Here is a 27,011-nt window from a genome sequence, read left to right on the forward strand (position 1 = left end):
TTTTGAAATGGAAGATTTCACAGGCAATTCCATATCCATTTAGAACCAAGTGCGGCATGAAAAATACGAGTCGACTCGGATGCTACTCAGCTTGATAAAGACATGTTTTTCTTTTACTAAGATTCTGCCAATTTCTATTAGCCATGGACGATATTAAACACAGTACTTTGCTTTATAATCCATCTCTATGCTCGGCGGCTGTGTACTGCGCACCCGCTACTTTACATATCACGCGTAACCCAACAAAAATGTTTTAAACTCATAATTTATCAGGAACTGCATTCCTAAATTATGCAATCTGAACCTTCCTTCCAGATGAACCTAAAACTACAAAGAAGGAGCCTGTAACTGAGGAACTCTCAGCTGTTGTCAAACCTTCCCCGAAGGAGACCTGGGTGGACCTGGATGATTTAACTAACGGCTTCCAGTGAGACACAGATAGACACAAATATGTACTTATGCATTGCAAACATAGTGGATAATCGTAGACAGTTGTGAAAAAAACCACAATTAAGATTATAATACTTTTCTTCCAGGGCTCTCTTGGTGTTTCATAAGCAACAGATTTACCAGCATCATATCCAGCGATCATATTTTAAGGTACATAATGTTTCACAAAATAACTCTGTGACTAATTTCTGCAGGTTTACTCTACAAAGCTGGCAATGTTAAAGCTGTTGATTTATTTTCCCACAGGTTTTCATATGTTTGTGCTTTGACATATTGATGGTGAATGTATTGGATATATTGCAATGAACTTGGCTGTTATTGTCTGCAGAGCACCACTGTGTCCAAAACTACAGGAGGCATCAGCAGCACTGGATCACCTACAAGCTTAATCAGTGGATCCCCTGTTGTGGTAGGCCCAGAAGTAGACATGCACAACACACAGAAACACACGCATGCACTCTTAAGAAATGCACATGGACACATACCTAACCCTGTACATGTGAGTTGTATGAAAGTAGATCTGTGACTAGTGCATAAAAGTAAGGTAACTTAATCTCTCGCAAAACAAATAAAATAATATGCTGCTCCTGCTGAAATTCAGCAGGGGTTGACAGTTGTTCATCACACTTTAGCTCAGATCCATTCCTTTCATAAGTTAGATATTGATGGTTTAAGCTACTACCAAGCTCAGTTCTAAGCTTGATTCTTATAGAAATTTAAAGTTTGTGTTGCAGATGCTTCATTCATCTGATCCTTTTTGCAGTCTGTGCTACTGTTAAGGCAAAACAATTACGACGTATCGAAGAGTACAAAAAGTGACTATAGAGGAATTTATGAAAACATGTCACACGGGTCTTTTGATTTGACAAAAATAGCCTAAACATTTTGGAGCTTCCCGCCTCATCTAGTGCTCTTCAACAGCATATGGAGCGTGCTTAAACAGGTGAATGTAAATGGGGGAATTTATTACCTTTTGATGTCGGTTGTCAATGACCTCCTTGATCTTTCGTGGCTGCCTGCTTAGTCCTGGCCCATGACTTTTAAATGAACCTCCACACTTAAATCTTTATTAGAGAAAAGATATTTGAGGCATTCGCATACATAATGATTACAAGTGATTACATAAAGCTTTACTACTAATTAGGGTGATTTTTTTTTTTAGAGTCTCTGTTAATAACAGCCTGTGTAAAATGCCTTTCTTCAGAGAGTATTAAGATAGATAGATAGATAGATAGATAGATAGATTGATAGATAGATAGATAGATAGATAGATAGATAGATAGATAGATAGATAGATAGATAGATAGATAGATAGATAGTTACTTAAATCTGTAAGGTTTCTCTGTAAAGTGCACTGCCTGTTCATGTCACATGCATCACATACTGAAGACACCCCACTGAAGTTGTCTGTGGTATCAGTGTGTGTGTGTGTGTGTGTGTGTAGGGTTGTATTTTTATGCCTGCATGTATGGAGTAATTGATTCTGCTCATCATTCAAGATGAGTATGCATTCTCACCCTGTAGTCTTTGTCAGTCTTCCCTCCCCTTTGACTTTCTCACCTGATGTTTTTTCTTACATTATTAAATTCACTGCCTTGGTCTCTCCTCGTCAGGTGCCACCTCAAATGTTTCTTAAGCTCACTTGGCTCTTTTCTATCTCTTCTTTTTCCTCCCCTCAGCCTCCCAACCCCACCGCTTCTTCACTTCCTTCCCCTCCCTTCTCCATAGTTTCCTCCAGTCTCTCCTCCACTAAGCCACACTTCTATCAGTTTATCCATCATCCCTTCCTACGGCTCTCTGCTCTCTCTCTCTCTCTCTCTCTCTCTTTCACTTGTTCTTTTCCTTGTCTGCCTTCATGCTGATAACTAAGGGCAGTGTGTGTGTGTGTGTGTGTGTGTGTGTGTGTGTGTGTGTGTGTGTGTGTGTGTGTGTGTGTGTGTGTGTGTGTGTGTGTGTATGTGTGTGTGTGTGTGTGTGTGCGTGTGTGTGTGTTTCTGCCCGTAGTGTCTCGATGTGAGAGGCACTTACTACCTGAGTGTGGACAGCCTGCAACCGTCTCAGATCGTCATCAGCTTCTCTCCTCTCGTTGTCTGGGGAGATACAGCTGAGGAGAGTAAGAATTTATCACACACACATACAGACACAGATTTTCTGATGTGCAAGTAATGTAAGCAGCTTGACTGTTTAACAGCATTTATATATCTCTGTATTTGCATGCATAAACCACATATCATAACCATATTCAGGATATACAGTATGTAATTATTCATGAAACCACTCCAAAATGTATTAATATTCTATAAATGTGACCCATTGGGTTTGTGATATTTGACTGCAGTGTGCAGCTAATACAATTTTTTTTCTCCACTTTACAACACCTCATAGAAAAGGACAAGTCAACCGCACGTTGGGCTGCACTTCTCACTGTCCTGCCGCATTGCTGGACAAGTCTGTCCTCTCACCTGCCTGTTCTCACCATCAGGACCACCTCCTCAAAGGCAGCTGTGCTGAACTTATCCGCAGGGTGGGTAGCACTGATGAATACAAGTGTGCACTATATTAATTCAAATATTCAGCTTAAATCAGGTTTGTTAGCACTACCATGTTAGTATGTCCTCAGTATGCTGCTTAAAATATTTGATATTGTGGTACTTTTAATTCTTTTCAGTTACCATATTACACACCATAGTAAGCAAAAGCGTTATAGTTATGACTAGTCTAATGTCATTAGACATTTGCTGACTCAATGCTTATCTTGTGAAATTCATACGGGAATTCTCGGATGCCTTTTAATATCATCAGGTTGTGTATCTAAACAGAATATCACCCCTTCTCATATTTCTTTACATTTAATTTATCTGCTTTCACATCTACACCTCATAACCCTAAATTACCCATGGCGATATATAAATCCCATCATGAGGAACCTGTTCTAAAAATGTGTGCTTTTTTTTTTTTTGCACAGTTTGGGATGTTTTGATGAAGAGACATGAAACGTATAATCTCCTGTAGTCATTTTTAAATCTATGCAGAGATCTACTTAAAACGATCATAAAGTGGGCAGAGGATATCTGCCTACGTCAGATGCTCTGAAAAGAGCTAAAAAGCGTCTGTCCTAGTCTCTATTAATGGGTCCGACTTGGCCTAGAAGCAGAGGGCCTAGTTTCTGGGGTCAGGTGCAGGTATGCAGCAGGGCAATTACCACTGAGCCATAATCACACACAGCACTCACCTTCCCCTTACGCCCCATTATTTTTTCTTTCCAAGACGTAATAGCTGGTATGTCCACGCTTTTGGGCAGCAATCTTTTTTTTCCTTTCTCTTTTCTCCTTGTAAGTCCACCTGTATGTGGTACGCTATTTGACGAATGTTTTGCTTTCTTGAGTCGCTCCACTGACACTGTTGTTTTTTTTTTTTTAAACATACTGTCCTTCGCTAGTCTATTAATCCCCTGCTTTAGTCTCACTTTTGATCTGTTTCTTCTCCCTGTCTATTCTCCCACACACCCTATCTTCTTCTCTCTCTCCCATTCATTTCACTTTTGTACAGCCCTTATCCAGCTCTGCCTCAGTGCTCATCCACCTAGTTAGGCTGTGATGGCTGAATTATGTAAAGCTAATGGGGCCGAGGAAGTGGGGTTCCATTCTCTCATGCCTGACGAGGCCCTGTGAACTCAGCTTGGCACTTGGCAGATAGGACATTAGACTACGACACTTCTGACTGTTTGACCCACTCAATGTTACTTGACAGAAACATAGCAGTTCTACTATTGAGAGGAAATGGAATTTATTCTTTATGTGGTTACTGCTACCAAAAACGGTGGAGCCACATGGTGGTGAGTGAAGGGATGCCTCTGTACTCTTTTTTACTTTGTTTTTAAACCGTTCTGTTGTGTAATATTTAACTACTTCAGACTTTGACTTGGGGAAAACTAGCATCTATCTCTAAAGCAGTGGAGCCTAATGGGCGGCAAGATAAAGCTCAAGACAAAATGTATTCTATGGAAGCACTCTCATTTCTAATGTTTCTTCTTTTTTAATATTCTAGATAGATGGATCTCTTAAAGCCTCTAAAAACTATTCAAACTGGAATCATTTTTTTTTTTTTAAATGCAGTTTGCCTTCCCTCTCTCCCCCTCAGGCGCCATGTGTACTGCATCCACACAAGAGCAGCTCTGGGTTACAATGTCCACCTGTGCAGCAAGACACCGTTCATCTTTGGGGATGAAGACGCTGTCATGTCACAGCTGTCGAAGGTGACCAAGGCCTGTAGTTATCGATTAAGAATGATAGTAATTTGAGTCCAATTTTGTGTGGATTTGAAAGGTAATTTTTGGTTTTTCGGAGTAACAAAGGTGAATAGCAATTTTTGTGTTTTATTCCAATTTATTACTGGATCAAAAAAATCTGTTGGAGCAGAGAGAGAATACACAAAAAAGAGAGAGAAATAGAAATATCCCAAAATAGGAGAGATGATATAGCCTACCAGCTCCTCAACCTAAATCATGACAGTATGAATTGTACAAAATACTGCATACTTGGACATAGTGACAGAAAGGATTACATTGCCCTTGTTGCAATGTCCTTGTCGTAACATTTTTGAATAGAGTTTATTCCAGCTTCATTTTACAAAATCACATCACGTTAGTAAGACGCTGCTTCTGCTTTCTCACATTTTAGCCCAGTGTTTCTGTTGTTGAAAGAATAATTTTTTAATCGTTTTTGAGAGACACTGGATTAAATTTTAGGCTGTGTATATGTGAGAAAAAAAAAAGGAAATAAAAGGCCTCTATCTTATCTGTCATCCACAGGCCGGCGCAGTTTTTTACTTGGGGCATATTTCCTGTAAAAAAAATGAAAAAAAAAAAATCCTGATTTCTTTCACAATGGAAGTGCATCCAAATGTATTGGTATTGCGGTCACACTGCCTCACTGTCCCATTTAACTTAAGAGCATTCATCTGACCTGCAGCACTAAATAAAACGGAGATGCTTCCCCGCTCTTTTGACAGGAAAGTGCTCGTTTCACTGAGTGGAGCTCATCCATCTTTGGGGCCCTGTCCAGACTGATGGCTTCCTTTGGAGATGAGCAGGACTTGCCAGCACTCAGAAAGACCCTAGAAGAGGCTCACTGTCCCCAAAACATCACCACCACCCTGGGAAAATGGAAACACAACAAGGTAGTTTACTGGTAGTGGTACACAGTTAGACATTCAATGAATACCTCACTGTACTTTATACCTTGGCAGTTGATTGACAGTTGCTATGTCTTCAGGTTGATAAATGCATGCTGCACACATTAGGCCATGTCTTTATTTCTGATCAGATATATTATATGAAAGTACAGCTTAACTTTGACTTACCATATAGCTTGTTGTACTATTTATTTATCAGCAGCCATGTTTAGCTATTGTACCATATTTGTGTAGCTTAGTTGAGTAACATTATTATAATAGGTTGCCTACCTGTTTCAGCTATTGCACGGCTGTTGCTTCTTCTACTTTTGGAACACTAAAATGCTTCTTTTTTTTTCAAGACAAAAGGAAGACAAAGGTCAAATTTTAGAAACTTATTGCACCATTTTCTTTAAATATACACAATGTTTCTGTACATTTTAGATACTGGAATGTGGTGATGCTCATCTGTTTACCGTGGTGTAAAGTGCAGTATGTGTGTTGGGGTCTGAAGGTGTTTAACTCAGCAGTTTACCACATGCTGTGTGAGGTTCTGGGTCGGAAGCTGACATCAGAGGAGCGGTTCGCTGTGCAGGCCCTCACTGGTGACCCTTCACTCTTGGCCACTGACCCCAAAGAATACTCCCCTACAAGTAAGTGCCACTTATGTGTTTGCAATTTTTTTTTTTATGATGTACATTTACATGTAATTGTAAGTATATACCTAAAACATACAATAGTTACACAGTTTTTGTCAGTTGCACCAAGGTTCACATATTCTACTTTAAACTACATCTTCAATGCAGTATATAACTTCTTAAATCAGTGAATTAAGCACTTTTGACACCTACTCTACCCAAATAATAGTTGACATCAAAGTATAGCATAAGATAAGCCACACAGGTAAGTGTGTAAATTAATTAAATCCACAATATTTTTTTAACATGTTTTTAATTAAATGGTATTTCACAGTTTTTATAATTTTCATAATTCAATATTTACCCACAACTTGCTTTTTTCTGATGTCACTCTGCTGTTAAGCAGATGCAGAGTCAAAGCCTCCAGAAATCTGGAGAGACAGGCAGCCAACAGACAAAGAGGTCGAGGCAGTCACCATCCTGCAGGCTGGATTCAAAGGGCACTTGGTGCGAGAGGTCCTTAATGCCTCAAAACCTGGTAAACAAGTGCATGTACTCACAAAAAATATATTAATTCAAGCAACATGGTCAGATTTAAATCTCATCTTTGAGAACAAAAATACTGACTATAGACTTGGCAATGCCATTAAATACTTTTGTTTGTCAGTGCTTTATTAAGGAAAGACAGAAACATCTGTATCCATTGCAGAAGGATAAAAAGACTATATTAGGGGGGGAAAACATGAGAATGCCCGTGTTTCATTTGTAGGTCATTATTTAGTGTCCAAAAATGCACAACACACACGTACGAAACGCCTTCTGCTTCTTGCATTCGCTGCTTGATTTAGCCTGATGGCGTATATTGAGCCTCTGAGCCGAGGCTCAAATATGTATTGATGAGACTGCCACTCTTACTAATACACCCTGACAGATGAAGGGTGGCCACAGAGGGGATACACACACATGTGCACACAACATTCCTGCATCCACAACCAAATCGTTTATTAGTGACAGCAAAGGAAAGATGGGGAGGAAAAGATAGAGAAACGGTGAGCAGTTTCCAGGGAAGAATGAGAATAAATAGAGAGACAGAACTGTGCAGCTCTGCCTCTGTAAATGTATTAAGGAATTTTGCTTTGAAATAATGTTTTCTTTTTATTGATCACTGTTTTTAGTGTGAGTTTTGTTTTTGTGCTAGTTGCAGGCAATTTAGACATTTTCTGCAGTTTTAGATCAAATATTTTTTATGTTTTTAGATTTGACGTAACAGTAATTATCTTCATGTGAGAGTGCACCACCGCCGTTTGTTGACTCCGGAGGAAACACTTGGGGTGACAGACATTCTGTTTATTTCATTGACCTGGGGCTAACCTTGTCTTCTCCTGGCACAACACATGACACTGTCGCCCTCTGAATAACTTGCACATATGGGAGTATGGACAGTCTCATTACTACATAATTTGCATAAAACATCACAGCACTATGGCATCGATGAGACTTTGCATCAAACATCCAAAATACTCAGATCACTATCGAACCCATCTGCCTGCAATGCTACAAAATATCGCTGGTAGTTATGTGGCATTAGCATGAGCCACACATAGATATACGCAGGCTTAACAGCTTGACTTCTATGAAATTGGCCTGTCATGGTTAAGTTCTCTCAGATTTTATTCATTGACTTGTCAAGGCACAAATTGCAGCTTTCAGAGTTGAAGGTACTGTAATGTAAACACCAATCATATTTTAGAAGCCCTGACTGTCTAATAACACTTTGAGAAGCCATTTATTCCAATAAAAGTAAGAACTGGCTTTTTCTTTTTTAAGTGGGCCAATTTCCCCGGCACACGTGTCTATGAGGCTTCCTCAAACAACGCAGTGCTCACACCACATTTCCTTACATAGCTCTTTTGCTTATTGCTCTTTTACACTTTTCCATCCACTCTCTCACGTTTGCCTGTTTTTCTGCCTCTGTGTTCTCTCTTTGCTCATAAAGATGATAGAAGGTCTTCCTCTCACAATAGGCAGTCCAGGTACATTATAATGGTCTATTTGGAAAGGTGGCCATTTGAAAAGAGAGCTGAGGGAAAAGAGGGATGTGTGGTAAGAGAATCTGAGGACACCTTTGCCACATGTCTGATACGCAAAACAAAAGTCTATCATTCGGCTTGTCTTCTCAGAGCCTTTCTTATGGTTATGAGCACAAACACATACTCATACTCACATAGTACTACATTCTTTATCAAAGATTATGTTCTGTTCAGAGTGGTTACCTCTCTGGTGAAATGAGTGTGAAAGTTGATGTCAAGGTGAGAATAATTCCCCCCGATCATCTCTCTCTGAATGAGGCAAAAAAAAAAAATGCATTTTGCAATTACTGTCTGTGAACTAGGTCAGCTACAATTTTTTTTTTCATGTGTTTGACAGCAACATGGATTGTCTTTCATCTTTAATGGTGGCTACTTTTCTCTGTGTGTGTGCGTGTATGTACGCTCATATCATCCAGGAACGAAGGAGAATCTTAGTGCAGCGAAGATCCTTTTACAAATGTGGCTGAAGATTGAATCTGATGCGGACAAACATGCTGCCTTCTTGCTACGGTAAATGAGGGATAAAACATTTCAAATACACATTATCAATCACTTCTTCACAAGTAATAAAAAATATATACATTTCCTCGGCTTGTACTACGCATCATAGATATTTCAAACAAATGTCATTATCTGGGAGAATACGAGGGCTCTCTTACTACAGTCGTGTGTCAATGCCATGTGCATTGTGTGTGGCATGCGTTTAGCCTCTCTGTTGCACTGCATGCCCAGAATCTGCTCCCTCTCCTTGTTGTGGCAGCCTGTGGGGGCCATGCAGGGAGCATTTTCCACATTGTGTTCCATCTTTTCCCAGTGGTACCATCTGCTGTTTATACTCTCCTCGTTCCAATCGGCTAGCAGCGTCTGCCGAATGACCTGCTGCCTGGGGAAGTGTGTGTGTGCGTGAGCATCGAGAGCTCGGTCAATGTGTGTGTGTATTGAGGGTGAAGGGGGAATTTGTTGGGTGCTGTGAATCATTGAGCATGTGTTTTTTCTCAAATGACAGAAATAACCACTTCAGTCAAAGATCACGCTGAGAAGCAAAGTGCCTCCCCTCTCCTCCAGTGTATTCTTTTTATTTCATTCTATTTCGTTTACTGAATTTGAGTAATAATCAGCTACATAGAGGATACGTTTGCGTAGGTTGTCTCTGAGAGTATATTTATCATTGCCTTTCACTGTATACATGGATTTATTTGAAAATGAAGTTTGTAAATGTGCTTTGGCCCTCTGGTTTTTCTGTGCAGGTATATCATTGAAAACTCTGAGAGGAAAGCAGAGGTCTACCCCTGTGTGCAGGATGAATCGACCAGAATCGCCTTCAATGATTACTCTGTCTCTGTTCAAGACACAGCCAACTCCTGGGTCTTGGTCTTCAGGTTAGAGAACTTTGTAACTTAAAGGTTTTACTTGTCAGTGAAAAAGAATTCCACACCTATCGAGGAGAATCAGGAGGAATCCTGCTGTAAATGACTGATGTTCCCTTCTTACCAAATTTCACATTGTTGCCTTCGAGCATTGTATTCAGCTTTCATTTGTGCTGGTAAAGCTAATATGGGGCTAGAAATACACCTCTGTAGCATTGAAAAAAATAATGGAAAAATTTGGTCAGACCTTGGAATTTGGTCACATAATTGGTTGACTTCATCTTTGTTGTTTATATAGAGAGGTGTTCAAGTTTCCAAAGAAGATGTTGCTGATACCAAAGGTCTACTCTCCAGTCCCAAATCATCTGCTGCACGTCATAAATAATGACACAGGAGAGGAGGTCAACATGGTCCACAACGAAGTAGCACCCCATATCTATCAACCCAATAAGGTGTGTGGATGTAAACATTTCTTGGACCTCAAAACTTCATATATTTTTGGGAATATTGGCACACTCTCCATAATAAATCCCTTCACTTTACTCCCACCATGACTTAGTCCTCAACTGAATGCAAACCTGTTGTCTGTGTCAGGGACAGTTGTGATGGCATGATGCCTTTTTTTTTTTTTTTTTTTTTTTTTTTACATTTCTAGTATTAGATATGACAGAAATATTTGCAAAATCTCCACATTGTTGTTTTTCCTGTTTACACCCTCCCTCTGAAAATATAGTTATTTTGATTTCATTATGAAATATTTCTGTATCTCTTGTCCCAGCTTGGTTACACCTTTGTAGCCGAGTTTGTCACATCAGAATTACCCCCTTCTGGTGCCAAGTGGAGGATGCGCCTGGTTGGCTCAAAGGAACCTCTTCCGAAGCTCTGCCGTGAGACGCCAGTCAATGCATTCTCAGTGAAGGAATTCCGGGATTATTACATTCCCAATGACAAAAATGTCATATGTCGGTGAGAGAATTTTGTGGTACACGTTTAATTGAAGGGTAAAGAACGGATAGATTGTGTAATGGTCAAATGAAATTCATTATTACATTTTCTAACACAGGAGTAAATTAAGGATCGTCTGAGAAACTAACGGTACCCTCGATCATTTCTACAGTTATAATCTGCAGGTGTCAAACGACGACGTCCTCGGAACAATTCAGGTTCAGACTTCCAAGACAGATGTATGGATACGCCTGTCTGTTCTGGACCAGGAGAAGGAAGTGGCTAGCAACACTGGGACAGGCCATGTGATAATTCCTGTGTTCTACTTCCTGGCTGATAAACGTGAGCAGTCATTTGGTTCAGAAACTTCTTCTGGATCATTGCAAAAGATTTTTAAGACTGCCTCTTAATACAGAAACCATTTTGCATGTTCTATCTTGTTCATTCAATATTATCCCATTACCACCCACCTGGCCTGAATATGAGCTGAGTGAACAGCTGTATTTTGAATGACATTGGCCCACTCTGAATGTACATTAAATTATACATTGTTTGAAGGAACAAAGCCTTACAATTCAAACGGTGTAAACAATTTCAAGATACAAATACCACTGCAACAAAAGCAGCAACAATAGTTTTTTACTTGATAATTAGAGTCTATACACAGTAAAATGGTAGTTTCTTTCCTTTTGTCAGCGAGGGACACACATTTGTTGAATCACTATTTAATGCACACTATTTTCACTGTAAAAGTCCAAAAAACAAACTTGTTTTACAATTGTAGTCTTTTCTTTGTGTTATAAAAGAGTGAGTGAATGTTTAGTGGTTAAATGCAGCTCTCTTTTGCACATCTGGCATTTATTTAGGCCAGATACCGGAGTCATGAAAAGTGGTTTCAAAGTATTTACAAAGACAGATTATTGACTACTCGGGTATTTTCTCTGATATGGACTTAGTTTAGTGTCTCGCTCTCTGTCACAGGCCCTAGCAGCACAGATAAAAAGAACCAGAAAGGATCCCCCACCCAGGACACTGCCCAGAAAAGAGATGGGGAGGACGTCACCGTTAAAAACTCAGACTCCTCATCTGACCAGTACCAGCCTCCCACAGAGACTATGGTATCACTGACAACTGTCTGCGTGGTATCTGCTATTGCTCAAACACTCTGCATGTGCATCTCACTTTGCCTCTCTGTCTTTCTCACCCACTTGCTTGCTGCCTGTTCATATCAATTTTTTCCGGCCAGATAACGCCTTACTTGTACGCATTACACACACACTCGCAGACACACATGAATTTACACTCACCCACACACACATTCTCACAGACAAAATTTGACAAAAAGAGGAGAGCAGCAGAAACTGGAGGGGTGTGTTTGTTGTTACTGTCTGACTTATCAGGGCTTGTCAGGGAACAGTGATTTGTGGGTGATTCATGATTCGCTGTCTGAAGACCCCCAGTCTAACAGACCTGTTGTCATAGTTTGATGATTGCCAAAGCCTATTGTACATTCTTATAAGTGTGTACCATCATATATTTTCATGCACACAAAACAAGTCCATAAGACTCGGAAAATCAGCAAAGGTTTATTTGTTTTGTTGTCGTGACTGTCAGCATGAATCTGGAGAATAACCAAAAAAATTTCCCTCAGCAACCGCTCGTAAATCAGTACAGTTTATTTGGCCATTACAGCAGTGATTTAAGCCTTTTAGCAACAAGAACATTGTTCTTTAAGAAGTTTCTTTTAATTACAACCTGCTAATACTTTTTAATAACAAATTTCCCAACGTAACAAAATAACCCAATGACAATCTGTAATACTGAGACAGATCATGTCAGATCCCATCAATCAGCAGCCAGCCAGAATAAACGGGCATTGATTAGGACTTAGAATTGATCAAGACTTCGAGCAGAGAGTCAGTGATTAAGGTGCTGTTCTTTACCACAGGGGCTCACAGCAGACATATGGATGCTCGGTAATGGTGGATTACTGGGAAAGACTCCTATAATGTAATCAGTCTGGAATTTAAACACACATGTAAGCACATGAATAAACAAACACTGATGTCCCTGTTGCTTTCATTTTGTCTGTAGATATGTTCAAAGGTGTTACAAATGCATAATATAACAATGTCTTCAAAATGCATTTACTGAGCTCTATTGCACACATAAACATCAAAACCAGACAAAGTAAGACTTTAAGTATAATTTTTTTTTTTTAGCATTTTGTGTGTCTTGCTCTATTAGCTTGAGTCTCACCTTGGAATTTTGTCAAAACTCTGTCTTTTCTGTTCAGCGTGACGGATGTGGGAGTTCTCACCCGTGATATAATCTTGGCTAACAAGCCCTCTGCCTCTTCTCTGCCTTTGTGCTAAGCATGTGGTTATTTCAAAGAGGGCAGAGAACAGCCAAAATAAAATGTGTTGTTCTTCTTTAAGGTCTTTATATCTCTCTGAATCATCAGCTCTAGTATAATTCACAGTGGAATGTTCAGAAAATATTGTGTGTCTCATGTTGGCTTTAGGTTTATGGTGTTGTACGCTTTATGCATTACATTGTAAATGTCTTTTTAGTAATGCGTCTTATCTGTCTATCACATTGTATTTATAGTGTGAGGTGGGCGTTTTACACTGACTTTGCTCGTCTGTGTTTCACAGGGTCATAAGTACATGGTGCAGGCAGAGGTGCTTCATAAGAGCTGGGATTTGGATGAATCCCAGTTGGCTTTTACCCAGATGCTTAAAGACCTGGAGAAGAATGAGATGAAAGGTACACATTCAAGATAGCCACAAATGCCACATCAAACAGTCAGACATTCTGAGTTGCCTGAGGGAAGGCTGGGAAAGAAAGTCCATATTTATATTTGGCTTTTCCTGAAAACATACAGTACACAAATGTTAGGTTCCTAAGCATCGTCACATGAATCTTGATCTGAACATAATGTTGTAAATATGATATCTCCGAAGATGCATGTAATGGACCATGAAGCGGTTCCAGTTTTATTATTTAAATTCTGAATGAATTTTCTCCCTCATTTTTGCACAGCTTTTGGGTTGAGTGTGAAATGTGATTGATACTCAGTAGGCTGTCATAGGCCAAGGCAGGCGCTGTTTATTCTTTGCTTTTGCTAGCCAGGGGCTTGTTATCACAAGCCTAATGAAAGCCAAATGAATACAGCTGCTTTCGCAGATCACATAGTGTGATTTCTTTGTTTTTGGGCCCGCTGCTCGTTGGCTGTGGCAATAATCCTGACCTCTGCCACCAGCTCGGCTTTTCTGTCTTTAATCATGCTGCACAAATTGGATCAATTGAAAAATCAGGACTTTGAAATTTGTTGAAGCCTCTTAAAATGTTGAATGGGATGAATTAATCACCGCATGGGTGGATGTTGATGTGAAAGGGGTGCTGCATGGCGACAGTTTGCATGATTGCCTGAAGAGAAAAATCAGTCTGCTGTCATTGAATTCTCTTTCTCTTAAGATCCTGACAATGTTCCCCTTATTTACCCATTCATTTCCCATGGCATAAAAGCCACAGATGATATATGTGTGTGTGTGTGTATGTATATGTCATCTACTAGATGAACACTAATGATTTGTTACCTCCCTGTTTATGTAGCCGTTAATATGTGGTTTATCTTCATAGATGTATGTTAAGCATGTTAAAGTTTCTTGCCATTCTATGCTCGTGTTTGTCTATGTATGTATAGACCAGTGTCCACACAAACCTCCTGTGTTTTCCCAATAAACTTGCGAAAATGGGTCAATGGGATGTCAAATGAAGTTGGCTCTTGCCCCCTGGTGCCCTGGGAAATATCTCCGCAGGAAAGTGAATTAATTTCACCCAGTTTAACTCTGTCTCAGTGGTGAAGCTGTGCCCTTGATCATGCTCACTACATACTACATGGATACGCACGCACTACATGCCACGCCAAGCTTTGAAACCTCTTTAACAAGCTGTTTAACAAGCTGCAGTCAAAATACTGTACTGCACATGTTTAATGTATGCACATTTTCACATCTCTGCTTTAAATCCCAGTATATACTGTTAAAGCTGTCAGGAGTAGCTGCACATACAGTTGTGCAAGCAGTTTTCAGTCCCTCACCAACCACTGACATTTTCTTTCGTGTGCTACAATAAGAACACATTTCAGTATTTAGGCTTTCACTCAAAAAAAAAAATCTTCCCGATACATTTTATTTAAGTTTGTCCAGCTTCAGATAATTTTTCAATACACGTCTCAGCCTGAAATTACCACAACACAGATTGATATTTCAATCCAATTTGAGCACAGAATTTCTATATGACTCGAGATAAGGCACAGTGAGCATGCACCAAAGCTCTTCAGGCAGAATGGCAGGGTGTCAGCTAAATGATGGATTATTACGCCTCTATATCAGAGTAGTGAGACTCGGTTAATGCTTCATCTGAGCTGCGGATTGTGTTCAGTTTAGCTTTAAAGTCCAACAGTGCCATCTATCAGACATGCAACGGTATAACACGTGCATTGTTTTCCCACTGTCACTTCAGATGAGCTTCACTTGTGTTGAGTAAAATGTGAACAGTCGAATGTACACCAGTGGGCATGGTATATATATATAAAAGGGAGTGTTCTTCACATTCCCAAAAACTTGATCAAAAATGTAAAAAAAAAATAGTAAATTGCTCACCTAAGATAAAAATGAATAGTTAGTAGTAATGCTTTTATATAACATAAAATGTTATACCATTTTGCTAGTATTTGTAAGATAAGTACATGTCAGATTTTGTTGTGATTGTACTTCTGCTTTCTGCTTCAAAATATAGAACAGAGCCAAGAGTATCCGAGGCGTTCATCCATCACTAACATACAAAACCGTGATGGGCCCAAAACCAACCGCCAAGGTGACAAGGAGAAGGGGAAGCTTGCTGCCATATCCAAATTTGCCTCCAGGCAGGACACGGTAACACATTACCACAGCATTGTGACAGACAACAACTAAACACCACAAGACTGTCAACTGCTATGAGTTGTTAAAGGGTATTTTTTTTTTTTTTTACTGACCACAACTGGTCAGTACAGCTGAGCATATATCTACAAAGGTTTATATCATATCTCCTAAATTCCATTTCCAAATAAGAACAGTATGGGTTTGTATTGCTTTTATTGAATTGGATACTCCTATTTTATTGCAAGATGCTATGATATCCATCATTTTACATACAATAATCACTCATTAAATGAGTTTTTGCCACGTTAAAATGTTTTTGGCAATATAAACTTAAATTGAGGGTCATACACTGATTTTGTCATATTGAATCTTTAACGTGTATTCTCCCCAGTATTCCATGTTAAGACAAGGTTAAATGGTAAAAATTAGCACAAATATTCATTGTAGTCATTTTGAGAGTAGACTGGTGGCATTTAATGTAAGTGGACTCTTAACTTCTCTTCACAGAAGCCCATCTGAACCACACACTGCATAATGGCATTGTTGTTGAACTTAGTCTTGACATTTGTATTGTTAGCTTGTTTTATCAGGGAGGTCTGCATTTACAGGTTTAATTGACTCTGCCATCAGCCAACTCTTAAATGCTATTAAAGAGCAACTGGCATCAGCCAAATCTCTGCCAGGATGACCTGTGTGTACTCAAACTATACAAGAGACTCTCATCCTACACTATAATCCTGTGATCTATAATTTTCTGAATGATGGTCTTGGTTTACCAGCCAGAACCATAGCTGCTTCACAGATCTCTGATCCATGTAATAAATACCTTTTGCTCTCAGCTGTGCTGCACACCGAACAGTGAACACAATGAAATTTGAAAGGCAGGTTTTTATAATACTGGTCCCCTTTAATTCCCATTTTCAGTCTTTCCTTCTGTGTTGATAGTGCAGCGTTGGTAGAGGCAAAGGACGTAACAATCTCCAAAACATTCAATAAAAATGATCTATTTTTTACAGCAAAGACAAGACATTGGAAGAGAACATATAAACCTTGGTAAATGGTCGGCTGGTTGTGTGCCAGACTGTCTTGTGTCACTCGGTGAAAGAGACATGCTCATAATTTATTGTGGTACAATGACCTTCAGCTCGGATATTTGTGTGTATGTGGTTTATACTTTTGTCTGTGTGTGCTTTGTGTGTCTATATGTTTGTGCAGGGCTTTGACCAAAGTAAGCCAAACTGGACGCTGCGTGTTGTCATAGACAAGAGTAAAACAGAGGGCATTGAGATGAAGAAAGACACGGAGAGAGCAGACCAGATTAAAGCCAATAAAAAGGCCTGGGAAATGGCTGAGCCAGGACGCCGTGCCAAGGTAACCCAGTTAACCTGAAGTCCTTTTAAACCAATTTCCATTATATTTTTTGGCTCCTGTAGAAATATAAAACGTTTGAGTTAGAAATGTCCTTTAATAACTATTTTTAGCAAAACTGAAAGAAAAAGAAAAGTTCCTTTTTATTGACCCCATCTATACTCAAACATACTCTGCAGACCGAATGCTTTGCTTTATTTTTAGGCTTTACAGTCTCGTCTCCAGTGTCTTAACAAAGTCCAACATAAAGGAGGTGATGAAGCTGCTACAAATGAAGGCAAAGACCCTGGTATTATACTATAGATACATGCACATATGTATTTGGGCACTTTAAATTTTCTTACTTGTCACGTACAGTGTGGTAATAAGGCCTTTTCTGATTGGTTCTTTCATAGCTGATTCCAGATCTAGTCAAGATACTTCGCTCAGTCCTTCAGATCAAAAGTTGGGTGACACCATCTGCTCCTATCCTCACATGGACTTCAGCCACCTCACCAGGTTCTCCCCTGTTTTTCACTCTTTTTCCATGTATTTGATTGCTCATACTGTTGTTGGGACAGACAAGAGGGGTATAAAGGGAGAATAACAATGAGACCACAGCCAGCAGGGTTTCAGGTTGTGTACCTCTCTACAACAGACTGTGCAAACAGACAAAGTTATATCTGTGCCCAGAGGGCAACAATGGACTATAATACATAAACAGCTCAGTTTTGTAAGACTCTGTCTTTTTTCTCCGTGTTGATATCCTGTAGGTAAATTGTCTGATGTCGTTGTCATATCACTCTGCTTTGTAGGCCTGAATTAAGCCTTTGTTGCAAGGCTTGATAGCATCATTTTTTTTTTTTTGTCTGTCTGTTCAGTATGCACGTTTCTGTGTTGACAGACATGTTGGCTTGTTTTTAGCGTCTTGTCTTTGCTCCCATTGGTGCAGCGAACATCAGTGTTACACTGTATTCTTTCCCTGGCCTCTCAAAGGGCAATGCGTGGACTCCGGAGGACAGTGTTGTATGGAGTTTATAGACAATAAGTGGGGGGGCTATGTCTCCTGTAAATTATTATAATTACTTGTCATTACTGAGATACAGTTGTTGTGTGTTGTACCTGAATCATTAGCGATAAAAGGCATTTGTTTATTGTTTTGCCCTCCGTCCCAGTGCACGTAACATAGAGAATTTGATTTTTGGTAACAGTAGCGCCCTCTGTTGGTCATATCACCAGTAGTTGTAGAGCAGGGGAATATCCCTCAGATGCAGGGTAGAGAGCACACCAGACTGATTCTCCTGCTGCAATCTCCTGCGCTGTTGCCTTGGACGCTGTTCGTCAGTGATTTCTTTGATATCACAGGCACGAAATATTTCATGTATATTTGCTTTGCTGCAAATTATGTTTAACATTGATTTAATTTATAGTTAGCGTAGCTGCAAGCTGTTAATCGAGTTACAAGTGACTATGCGTTTTTTTGTTTTGTTACGTAGCCACATAGTCGTGTCATGATTTGTGTTTGTATTTCTTTGTTGCAGTTTCACAAAAAGTAATTCTGAATCTTCATTCAATTTCAGAAAAGTTATGTCATGTGGTTTGCTATATGTCCAGCTGTGAACAAGAATTACCCATTGGAGGACAGAATGTTTATCAATGATTAGTCAATTATTCTTTTTTTACATGTTTAAATTACACCCAGCCAAGCAACTTGATGCTTTTCTGGCTTACATAAATACTTGAAATGTCAAGGTTACATGGGTTCAGTTGTTGTTTTAACATACAAGGCATACCGCCAGTCGGGTCACAAGCACTTTTTACGTAAGCTGTGTGTGTGTCAACTTTTGACTTTTGTCAGTGTCAGAGTTTTGAAGAGAAGAGTCTCCGCCACAGTTCCCCCCTGAGTCTCCCATCACTCTCCCTCACACCATCTCTCGTTCCCTTCCTTCATCTCTCCCTCTGTCCATCCCTCTCCAGGATAAATGAGATGATATTTGGGTCTGTTAATTAGAGAGCTATTTTAGGGCTCCAATGACCTCATTGCTCCGATGAGATGTGCCCCTCTCCCTTCACCTCTCCATCCTCTCCTGCTGTGGCTGTGCTCCTGTGTGTGTGTGTGTGTGTGTGTGTGTGTGTGTGTGTGTGTGTGTGTGTGTGTGACTGCATGTGTGTTTGTGTCCAGTTGCTAATGGCTGCTGACACGATGGCCTGCAAAGAGAGAGATCCTGAGGAGTATCTTATTAGGTGTGTCTGATTAGTCTGAATTGCGCTTGTCTCTCGCAAAGGCACGCCACAGAGCACTTCATAGATTCACAGTCGCGTACACACAGACACACACTCGCATGCCAACGTTAAAGCTTTTGCACACGTCGCGAAAGAGGCCGAGCGGGGAAATGTTCATTAGCCAGATGAACTCCATCGTCACCTCCACTGACCTCCTGCTTCATTAAGGGCAGTTTACAGGAAATGGCGGACGACATTTAGCACGTACGATCTCACTTGGAGTTCCTCACTGTGTGTGCGCTTTGTAGAGGTTACCACTTGTCAATTCTTTTCGACAAACGGACACATGCTGGCGGACCAATTGCCTCCCTCATTCTCTACTCTTTGTTTTTGTCCCTTTTCTATGCCAACACATAGTTTTGGGGTTAGTTATAAAAATCAATTCTGTACGGAGGAATGCTAGAATATGATTCTTACGACCAAAACTAAATAGACTGCTCAGATATCAATCTGGATATACGACTTGGACTATAAGATACGGCAGGGGACTGTGCGTCCTGTCATTTCCTCGACCCATCTCTTCATTTATCGACCACATTTCAATTTCAACTGGTCATGCCTGTGTCAAAATCCTCATACGTCGCATCTCACAATCCAGCCTGTACTTTGGATTGAAATTTGTTTATTATCTGATCCTCAAGATATTCCTTTCATAGTTAGATGGATGGAGCACAATATATATAATTATATTTAAAAAAAAAGTGTTGAATATTGACTGTCTATAACAAAATTGTCCAACCTGAACTCTGTTCATTCTGGTTAGAGACATAATTGAAGCAGGTATAAGTTTATGTGAGACTAAATTGCAGTATACATATATACATTGTATACATTAAGTCCTTGTGTATGCATGTAGATGCTCGAAGGATTTTCCGGAGCTGATGGACTCACAGATAGAGGAGATGGAGCGCTTAGAAAAGATCCAGACCTACCGGCTGGTCCGAGACCAATGGCTGGAGTACCGTGAAGAACAGGCCTTCGACAGGCAGGAGCTCATAAGATGTCAGTATGTAAAGTATGAGCACATGCAGGTCAGTAAGACAGAAGTATGCGATGTCCCAAATTGTGTGTAGAAATCGTAGACTGCAATAATGAGCTGCTTTTACCATCAAAGTGAAACCAGCTGCCTTCTCTTCTGATCAGACATCATTCTGTAACTTCTGTCTCTTTGTCTCGTCTTGTCTCCAGGCAGCCAATAAGAAATTACTCGATGCTTGCAAAGAATTGAGGCTCCATCAGATGGCGCTCATGAAACAGGCACAAGAGAAACAAACTCTGGAGGAGGCCTAGCCGGCAGTTCTGGAAAAAACAACCCCCACCTCCGCTCCCACTCAGCAGCCCAACAAACATGCCAAGAACGCTGGCAAGAAGAAATGATGGTCATTGGCATTAACATCCCGTCTCAGTTCTCAGCAGACATTCTCTCAACAAGTCTGTTGGAACACTGAAGTATCTTGGTTTAATCACAGCATCGTCGCTTGTACTTACAACACTTGCCCAAAAGTTTGATTGGACATGACTCAGAGTTGCGATGGCTGTTGTCTCTTGTCTTTCAACTCTTAAAAAAAAAAAAAAAATGTTATTCTAAACTAACTCTCAACTGAAATGTTAATATTTATCATTGTTGTTTTATAACAAAGTTGTTTATACTATTTCAATATTTAGACTGTATTCCATACCATATTTAATAATATCCTTTTAGCACACTCGTTCTTCATTTTTCATCTATAACATGTATCAACACCTACATAAGTCATTTCTCCTTTTTTTTTATTATTAATTTTCCTTTGGAATAAATTAAAGCGTTTCTCCACTCAAACATTGCTTTCCTTGACAATTTCGCTTCACTGTACAGAATGATGAATGATGTATGTTCAGAGTTTGACACTAAGAGACTTTTTATTTTCTTCTGCTGAATGTGTAAAGTGTTCCTGAGCTCCCCTCAGATCTGAACTGAAGGAGTGTATCCGTATGGAGGATTTGGTACGTCACCAGTAGTTTGGAAGCCAACCCTGCTCCAGTGGGATCCAGACTTGTCGTTGAGACCCACACTAGTCTCCAGTGTGATGTGGAAACTTGAAGCCAGCATTGTGCGTAAATTTGGACTTTCAGTGATATAGGAGACCATTTTGTCTCTAATAATTCAACTTTAAAATTAATTTATAGTTTTGGAAACGGACTGAAATTGTCATAAAAAGCAGAGTATTTTTATATATCTTCAAACGTGCCCGGAATGACAAAATGGTCGTACCGACTAAATACAGGTATGTACAAAAAAAACAACCACTTCCTCTTTCAAAGCACTGAGAATGCCAAGCCGTCTCACTTCGCAGTGTGACTTTTTAATGTCCAATATGCCTGATTATATTCTGTGAATCTTTTGTTTTCTTAAAGGTCACTGTATTGACTGTCTGACTCAAGGCATGGTGGAAACAGCCAACCTCCTGCAAGCTGAGTGATACCGATTGATTGGTTGATTGACATATTCTTGAAGTCCACATGAGCCTCACATTCTGCAAGACAAGGAAGAGCCCATTAAAAACGCAACACAGGTGGGTGGCAGATCTTTTCAGCAGGTGAATACGTTTCAAAACAGATTGTTAGGTTTTTAATGTGTGTCAGACTTGTGAACAATCAATTTGTTTTTTTTGTCAAATGAATTGGAAATGGTAAGTGGGCTTTTTTTTTCAGTTTAGCATTGAGAACGCATCCAATTGCTCTTCATCCCAGAAAGTCAGCTGAAAAATGAGAAGCCAAATTGGAAATGAAAGGGAAGAGGGTGCCATCTAGTGGCTGTGGACGTTAATAAATTCTCATTACCATTCCTGCACTATGCTGTTTCAAGGTTGACATAAATGAATAGTTCAATTTTGTGCTGCTGCATGAAGGAAATCATCCTTATGCTGTGTGTACAGTATATGCATGTGTTGGCGTGTGTGGATGTGCTTGTGTGTACCAGATAGCAGCTGCTGGTGTGTGCATCCTGCAGCATTCTGCTGTACAGAGCTGCTGACTCCTCATCGATTACAACTCTTCTTTGAAAGGAGTGATACCCTATTATAGACCTAAATTAGGGAGAGGCTTAGTTGAACTAATACAAGGATGCTGTAGACACATGCGAACTTTAAGAGTAATTTAAGTGTATGTTTGAATATCTGCGCACACTGCACGTGTGCATTGCTTCCGTGTTTTCTCTGCTCAAAATGTTTTTGCTGCTGTGTTATGTGTGCATCCCACACATGTTTCGTGTGTCTGTTCAGTCCGTCAGGCCTCGTCTAGCCAACCACTGTTTTCTACCCTTGTAACTGCACGACAGAGCTAATCCTGAAAGCCTTGTTCTTGGCACAGAACATTCCCTCTTGTCTCTGCACTGTTCCCTGTCGCCCAATTCATTCCTCCCTTCATCAGACATTCGGTGGGTATTTGAGGTTTTCCAAACACCTAAACACGCCCTTCTCCTTCTTCTGTGTGTGTGTGTGTGTGTGTGTGTGTGTGTGTGTGTGTGGTATAATTCTTGGGTGTGATTGCATGCGTGTTGTAGTATTTTGTTGTTAGAGAGAGAGATCACCCAACACTCTAAGTGACAGTGACATTTGTGTATTAACGGAAAGGCTGTTTGTTAATTGGCAGCTGTTTGCTGGTGGTTTGATGCAAATGTGCTGTGAGCGACAGAGGAACACCATTATAACCTTGAAAACGAGCAGACAGTCAACCGTTGTGTGTGTGTGTGTGTGTGTGTGTGAGAGAGAGAGAGAGAGAGAGAGAGAGAGAGATTGGGTGTGACTTCCCACAAGTAATAAGAAAATATTTGATTCTTAAATGGACCCACATAGAGGGATGATGAAATTAACTGAAACTAGATACACATCCCCCGAGTGGTCTGGAGACTGTGATGACTCCTTAATTCACTTCCATATTGGAGGTAATAATTCCAGGATGCCGTAATCAATTTCTTTGCTGTTGCTTTTGTGAATGAGAAAAGAGCATTCTAGTTAGCTTTAAATTCCTGTCTGACATTGCTTGATTTCTCTTTTTCTTTAATATCTTATTCAAATACTTTATGTATATACAGTCCTGCATCCTGTCGTTTCACTTAAGCATACCCTTACGTCACCAGAGTTTAAAAGTCCAACCTGTTTTGTCAAGTCTTTTCAAGTCATCAGTGTGTTTCATCTGGTGCAGCAGTTCAGGGCAAATGACCTTGTGGTGCAAATGCAAGATGTGAGTAGATCATCAAACAAAAGCAGGCTGGATTTTAAGCTTTATAGTATTTTGCCCTTGTTTGATATTACAGCAGTATATATAGGCATGAAAAACACAGAGCGGGGCGATAAAAGATGAAAAGATTTTCTGACTGGAATTGTACCAAAAACTTGGTCACATTTTTACATGTGCATGGTAACCCCACTACTATCAGGGCACTCAACAGAAGTGGCTTCTTCATTAGGGTCAGACCTTTATGAGTCACTGCGTGCATCAAGCATCTCATTTGAATGTAACAAAGCAAAACAAACAGTGTACAGTGTGCTCGTGGCTCTGTGAGGCTGTACTTGGGTGTTTTGAGCTAAATGCTGTTGTCTGCCTGCTATCCTTACCGGGTTTGATTTTTACCCACATTCATCATTTTCGCTTTGCTTTTTTGTTACGTTTGCTGATTAGTACTGAAAATAATGTACAGTTTAGGCCAATAGGAATATCAATATAACACCATGATGGTTGTAACCCTGCTGGTCTTGCTAGATTAAAACATGACATTTACAAAAACAGTAGGAAACATTGTCTTGGGACCAAAGATATCTGTAATGCTTCCATGTCAAATGCAATCCTGTACTGTACATGTCAAGACTATAAAACAGACTAGAAAGCAAAATGTCCCCCCTCATGGTGGCTACACCACCACCTAAAAATAACTCAACTGACTTGCAAGCAATATTTTACCCATTTCCTAAATTTGGACTTAATGTGACCCACCTTCATTTGCAGCGCGGACTAAACAAGGCTTAATAATGCAGGGGGGGGGGGGAAGAAAGGGGAGGGCTCAGATTAATGGCAAGGTTTTACTGCAATAATCTAAGACCCCCTGTGACTCCACTGCACACACACACACACACACACACACACACACACACACACACACACACACACACACACACACACACACACGCACACAATCTGAACCCCAGACTTGCAGACAAAGAAGTGCTGACCTGGTTGCAGCCTCATTCTTGCAACACAACTATCTCTCTCCCCTGCCTCAACTTGCTTTACTCTCTTTTCACTCTTTTGTGGCCAACTTTCCAGCAACGATGCTTCTCTCCTCAGCCAGCCATGCAGGACTCGGCAGACTTCAAGGGGGATGTGAAAATGAAATAGTGAGTCGGTTGAAGTTTATGAAAAAAAAAAAAAAAAAGCCCCAAAAAAGCCTTCAAATTTGCAGGCGTAGCGGGAATAAAGCACTGAACACAAGGTCATCAACGGGGTAAAACAGTATCTGTCATCAGATTTAGGTGACAAGAGACCTAAAAAAAAAAATCCAAGTTTGTGTTCTATTGTAACAGATTCAATTTCTAATTGTGTCACATGGCCTTCTGTTATCAATGTCTGCAAGATCCAACCTGACCTTTCAGTAAATACTTTGTAAAGATTAGTCTATTCCCATTTGAAGGTCAAACTGAGTCAATATTTAAGCAAGGATGAGGAATCGCATGTTGAGGCGGATCTGGATAAACTGTCTGCGGCCCAGCTTTGTGTACATTTAAAGCTTCAACTGTGACAGCAGAGATAAGAAGTCATTAGTCAATGCAAAGGCCCGGGTTGACATTTCACAGTGGAGAGATCAAGGGATTGTGTGTCTTGGCACATTGTAACATGTACTGTATGTACAGAAATACTGGTTGTCAAAGTTTATTTTGAGCTGCCAAACTACACTTCCTGACAGTTACACGAACTGTTACTGATATGAGGGGAAATGTTTGGGGGGGCTGCTGTTGTGTGTTTCAAGGTTGTGAAGGTCAGTTATTATAGAAAAGTCATTGTGCCACAGACTGTCCAAAGTGTTTATTTCAAAAGATCTTTGTACAGATCGCCCCAGATGTGTTCTTTGCTTGTATCGTGTCATGTATTGCATATGCATGGTGTTAAGGCACAGGTTTTTTTTTTGGCAGCACGCATCATTTGCCGTCACAATTTCAAAGCTCTGCCTCAGATGTTTGGTGGATGAAGTATCGTCTGTAGATGTCTGAATGGAAGGATACACACAATTTCCTTAAATAGCACCACAGCGACTGCTCGAATCACTACCTAATTGCCTCGTGTTGGAGATGATTGCATTAATTCAGCAAAGCAGACTCAGTTTACACAGCAGAGCCGGGAGGTGTCAGGTTGCCAATAAAACAGGAGTCTAAGTTTCATCCCACTTTATTGCATTGTGCAATAGCCTTTGCCAATCACAGGGGATAATTGTGCTGCTTAATTTACCATCAGAGGGTACAGGATGAGAGGAGTCGTCTGTAAGACAGCTCAACATCACACAACTGTAGTCCTTGAGGAAAAGGCATTTAACTTTCTTCAGAATCCGCTTTAAGTGCTCATGAGCTGCATTTCACGGCATCTTTCTGTTTGGGTTCAGATTTCCTATTTATGGGAACACGTCAGGTCGTGATTCTTTCCTGACAGACTTTCACTTCTCATGCGTGGATAAAGAGGACGCTCATTGTGTTGCCTCTCACCAGTTCGGGGGCACGGTCATGGTCATGGTCATGGTGAAGTGCTGATTTGATAAAGTGATTCGAGAAGAAACCAACAGGGGAAGGCTGCTCAAGCACCCGCTTGAACAGCAATGACCTCACTGATAACCTGCCCTGTGCTCAGCATTGATTATTGCTATCTTAGATAACAGGACAGGAGACCTCTTTCTTTGTGACACACACACACACACACACACACACACACACACACACACACACACACACACACACACATACAGAGACACTATTCCCTGTGTTTATCATTTTGCTTGTATTTCTATGCATCAGTGTGTGAATTAGGGAAGAAGTTAGTGATACTTCCAGGTGTTTGTTTATACGTGGCAGCCTTTCGTTGACTGTATTGGATTCTCCCCTGTACTTCAAAGCATTGTGACCAGCGGTAGTTGTGGTCTCGATACACCGAGTCAGTGACACTGAACTGAGGATAAAGGGGCTATCCACCTCTCATGTCTCTTCAATCTCCAGATGACTGGGCTTAGCAAACTTAATTTTGGCTGCCTGCCGACTACGGCCTCTTTCTAAGAATCCGTCTTCCCAGAGGTCCTGTGTCACTGCCATCGTAACATTGGCAATGCCCTTTCCTTTAATAGTGGCATCCATCTGCCTTACTGTGAGCATATGCGTGCGTGTTGATGGTCAGCTTATCGCCTTGCCTGATTATTGGAATTGATACCATCTGTGGCTCCCCGAGTGGAGACAAGCTGACGTGTCACGTCCATCCCCAGAGCTGTTTGCACAGACATGGCTGTGCTAACACACACACACAAACCACAATCTGCATTTTCAGGCATTACTGGCTTGTTTGGGCCACATAACCTTATGACCTTGAAAACATAATAAAACAACACATCTGTTTGCTTCGGGGAGAAACATCTTCTGTCAAAGTCTTCTGTTCTCTTCTGTTTCCTTTTTCCTCATTTCCTCCGAGTACTTCTCGTCTTCTCGTTTCTTCTCTTCTCTTCGCTTTTCTTCTCGTTTTTCTTGCTGAAGGGCAATATAACCAACACTTTGGTTGCTGAAC

General features: G+C 40.4%; 1 protein-coding gene across 4 annotated transcripts in view; it reads left to right on the forward strand.

Moving 5' to 3' along the window:
- The window catches only part of adgb (androglobin), a 39,017-nt gene extending 17,921 nt beyond the window's left edge, over positions 1-21,096 (forward strand). For 2 of the 4 annotated variants that reach the window (XM_069158210.1, XM_069158212.1), the window contains exons 14-35: positions 316-427; positions 537-600; positions 779-859; positions 2,455-2,563; positions 2,836-2,974; positions 4,591-4,705; positions 5,461-5,628; positions 6,137-6,275; positions 6,664-6,798; positions 8,767-8,860; positions 9,598-9,729; positions 10,016-10,169; positions 10,496-10,683; positions 10,835-11,004; positions 11,644-11,780; positions 13,320-13,431; positions 15,469-15,605; positions 16,809-16,964; positions 17,166-17,250; positions 17,357-17,459; positions 20,080-20,254; positions 20,412-21,095. In XM_069158210.1, coding sequence (XP_069014311.1) covers positions 316-427; positions 537-600; positions 779-859; positions 2,455-2,563; positions 2,836-2,974; positions 4,591-4,705; positions 5,461-5,628; positions 6,137-6,275; positions 6,664-6,798; positions 8,767-8,860; positions 9,598-9,729; positions 10,016-10,169; positions 10,496-10,683; positions 10,835-11,004; positions 11,644-11,780; positions 13,320-13,431; positions 15,469-15,605; positions 16,809-16,964; positions 17,166-17,250; positions 17,357-17,459; positions 20,080-20,254; positions 20,412-20,513 — 2,807 coding nt within the window. In that variant the 3' untranslated portion in view covers positions 20,514-21,095. Of the gene's footprint in view, positions 1-315; positions 428-536; positions 601-778; positions 860-2,454; positions 2,564-2,835; positions 2,975-4,590; positions 4,706-5,460; positions 5,629-6,136; positions 6,276-6,663; positions 6,799-8,766; positions 8,861-9,597; positions 9,730-10,015; positions 10,170-10,495; positions 10,684-10,834; positions 11,005-11,643; positions 11,781-13,319; positions 13,432-15,468; positions 15,606-16,808; positions 16,965-17,165; positions 17,251-17,356; positions 17,460-20,079; positions 20,255-20,411 lie in introns of all 4 variants that reach the window. The other 2 variants (XM_069158213.1, XM_069158211.1) reach the window with 2 other exon arrangements.
- The last annotated feature ends 5,915 nt before the right edge of the window (positions 21,097-27,011 follow it).

Source organism: Embiotoca jacksoni, unplaced genomic scaffold, assembly GCF_022577435.1.
Source record: "Embiotoca jacksoni isolate LCO1_2020_lvr unplaced genomic scaffold, fEmbJac1.0.p SCAF_23, whole genome shotgun sequence".
In the NCBI taxonomy this organism is placed as follows: Eukaryota; Metazoa; Chordata; class Actinopteri; family Embiotocidae; genus Embiotoca; species Embiotoca jacksoni.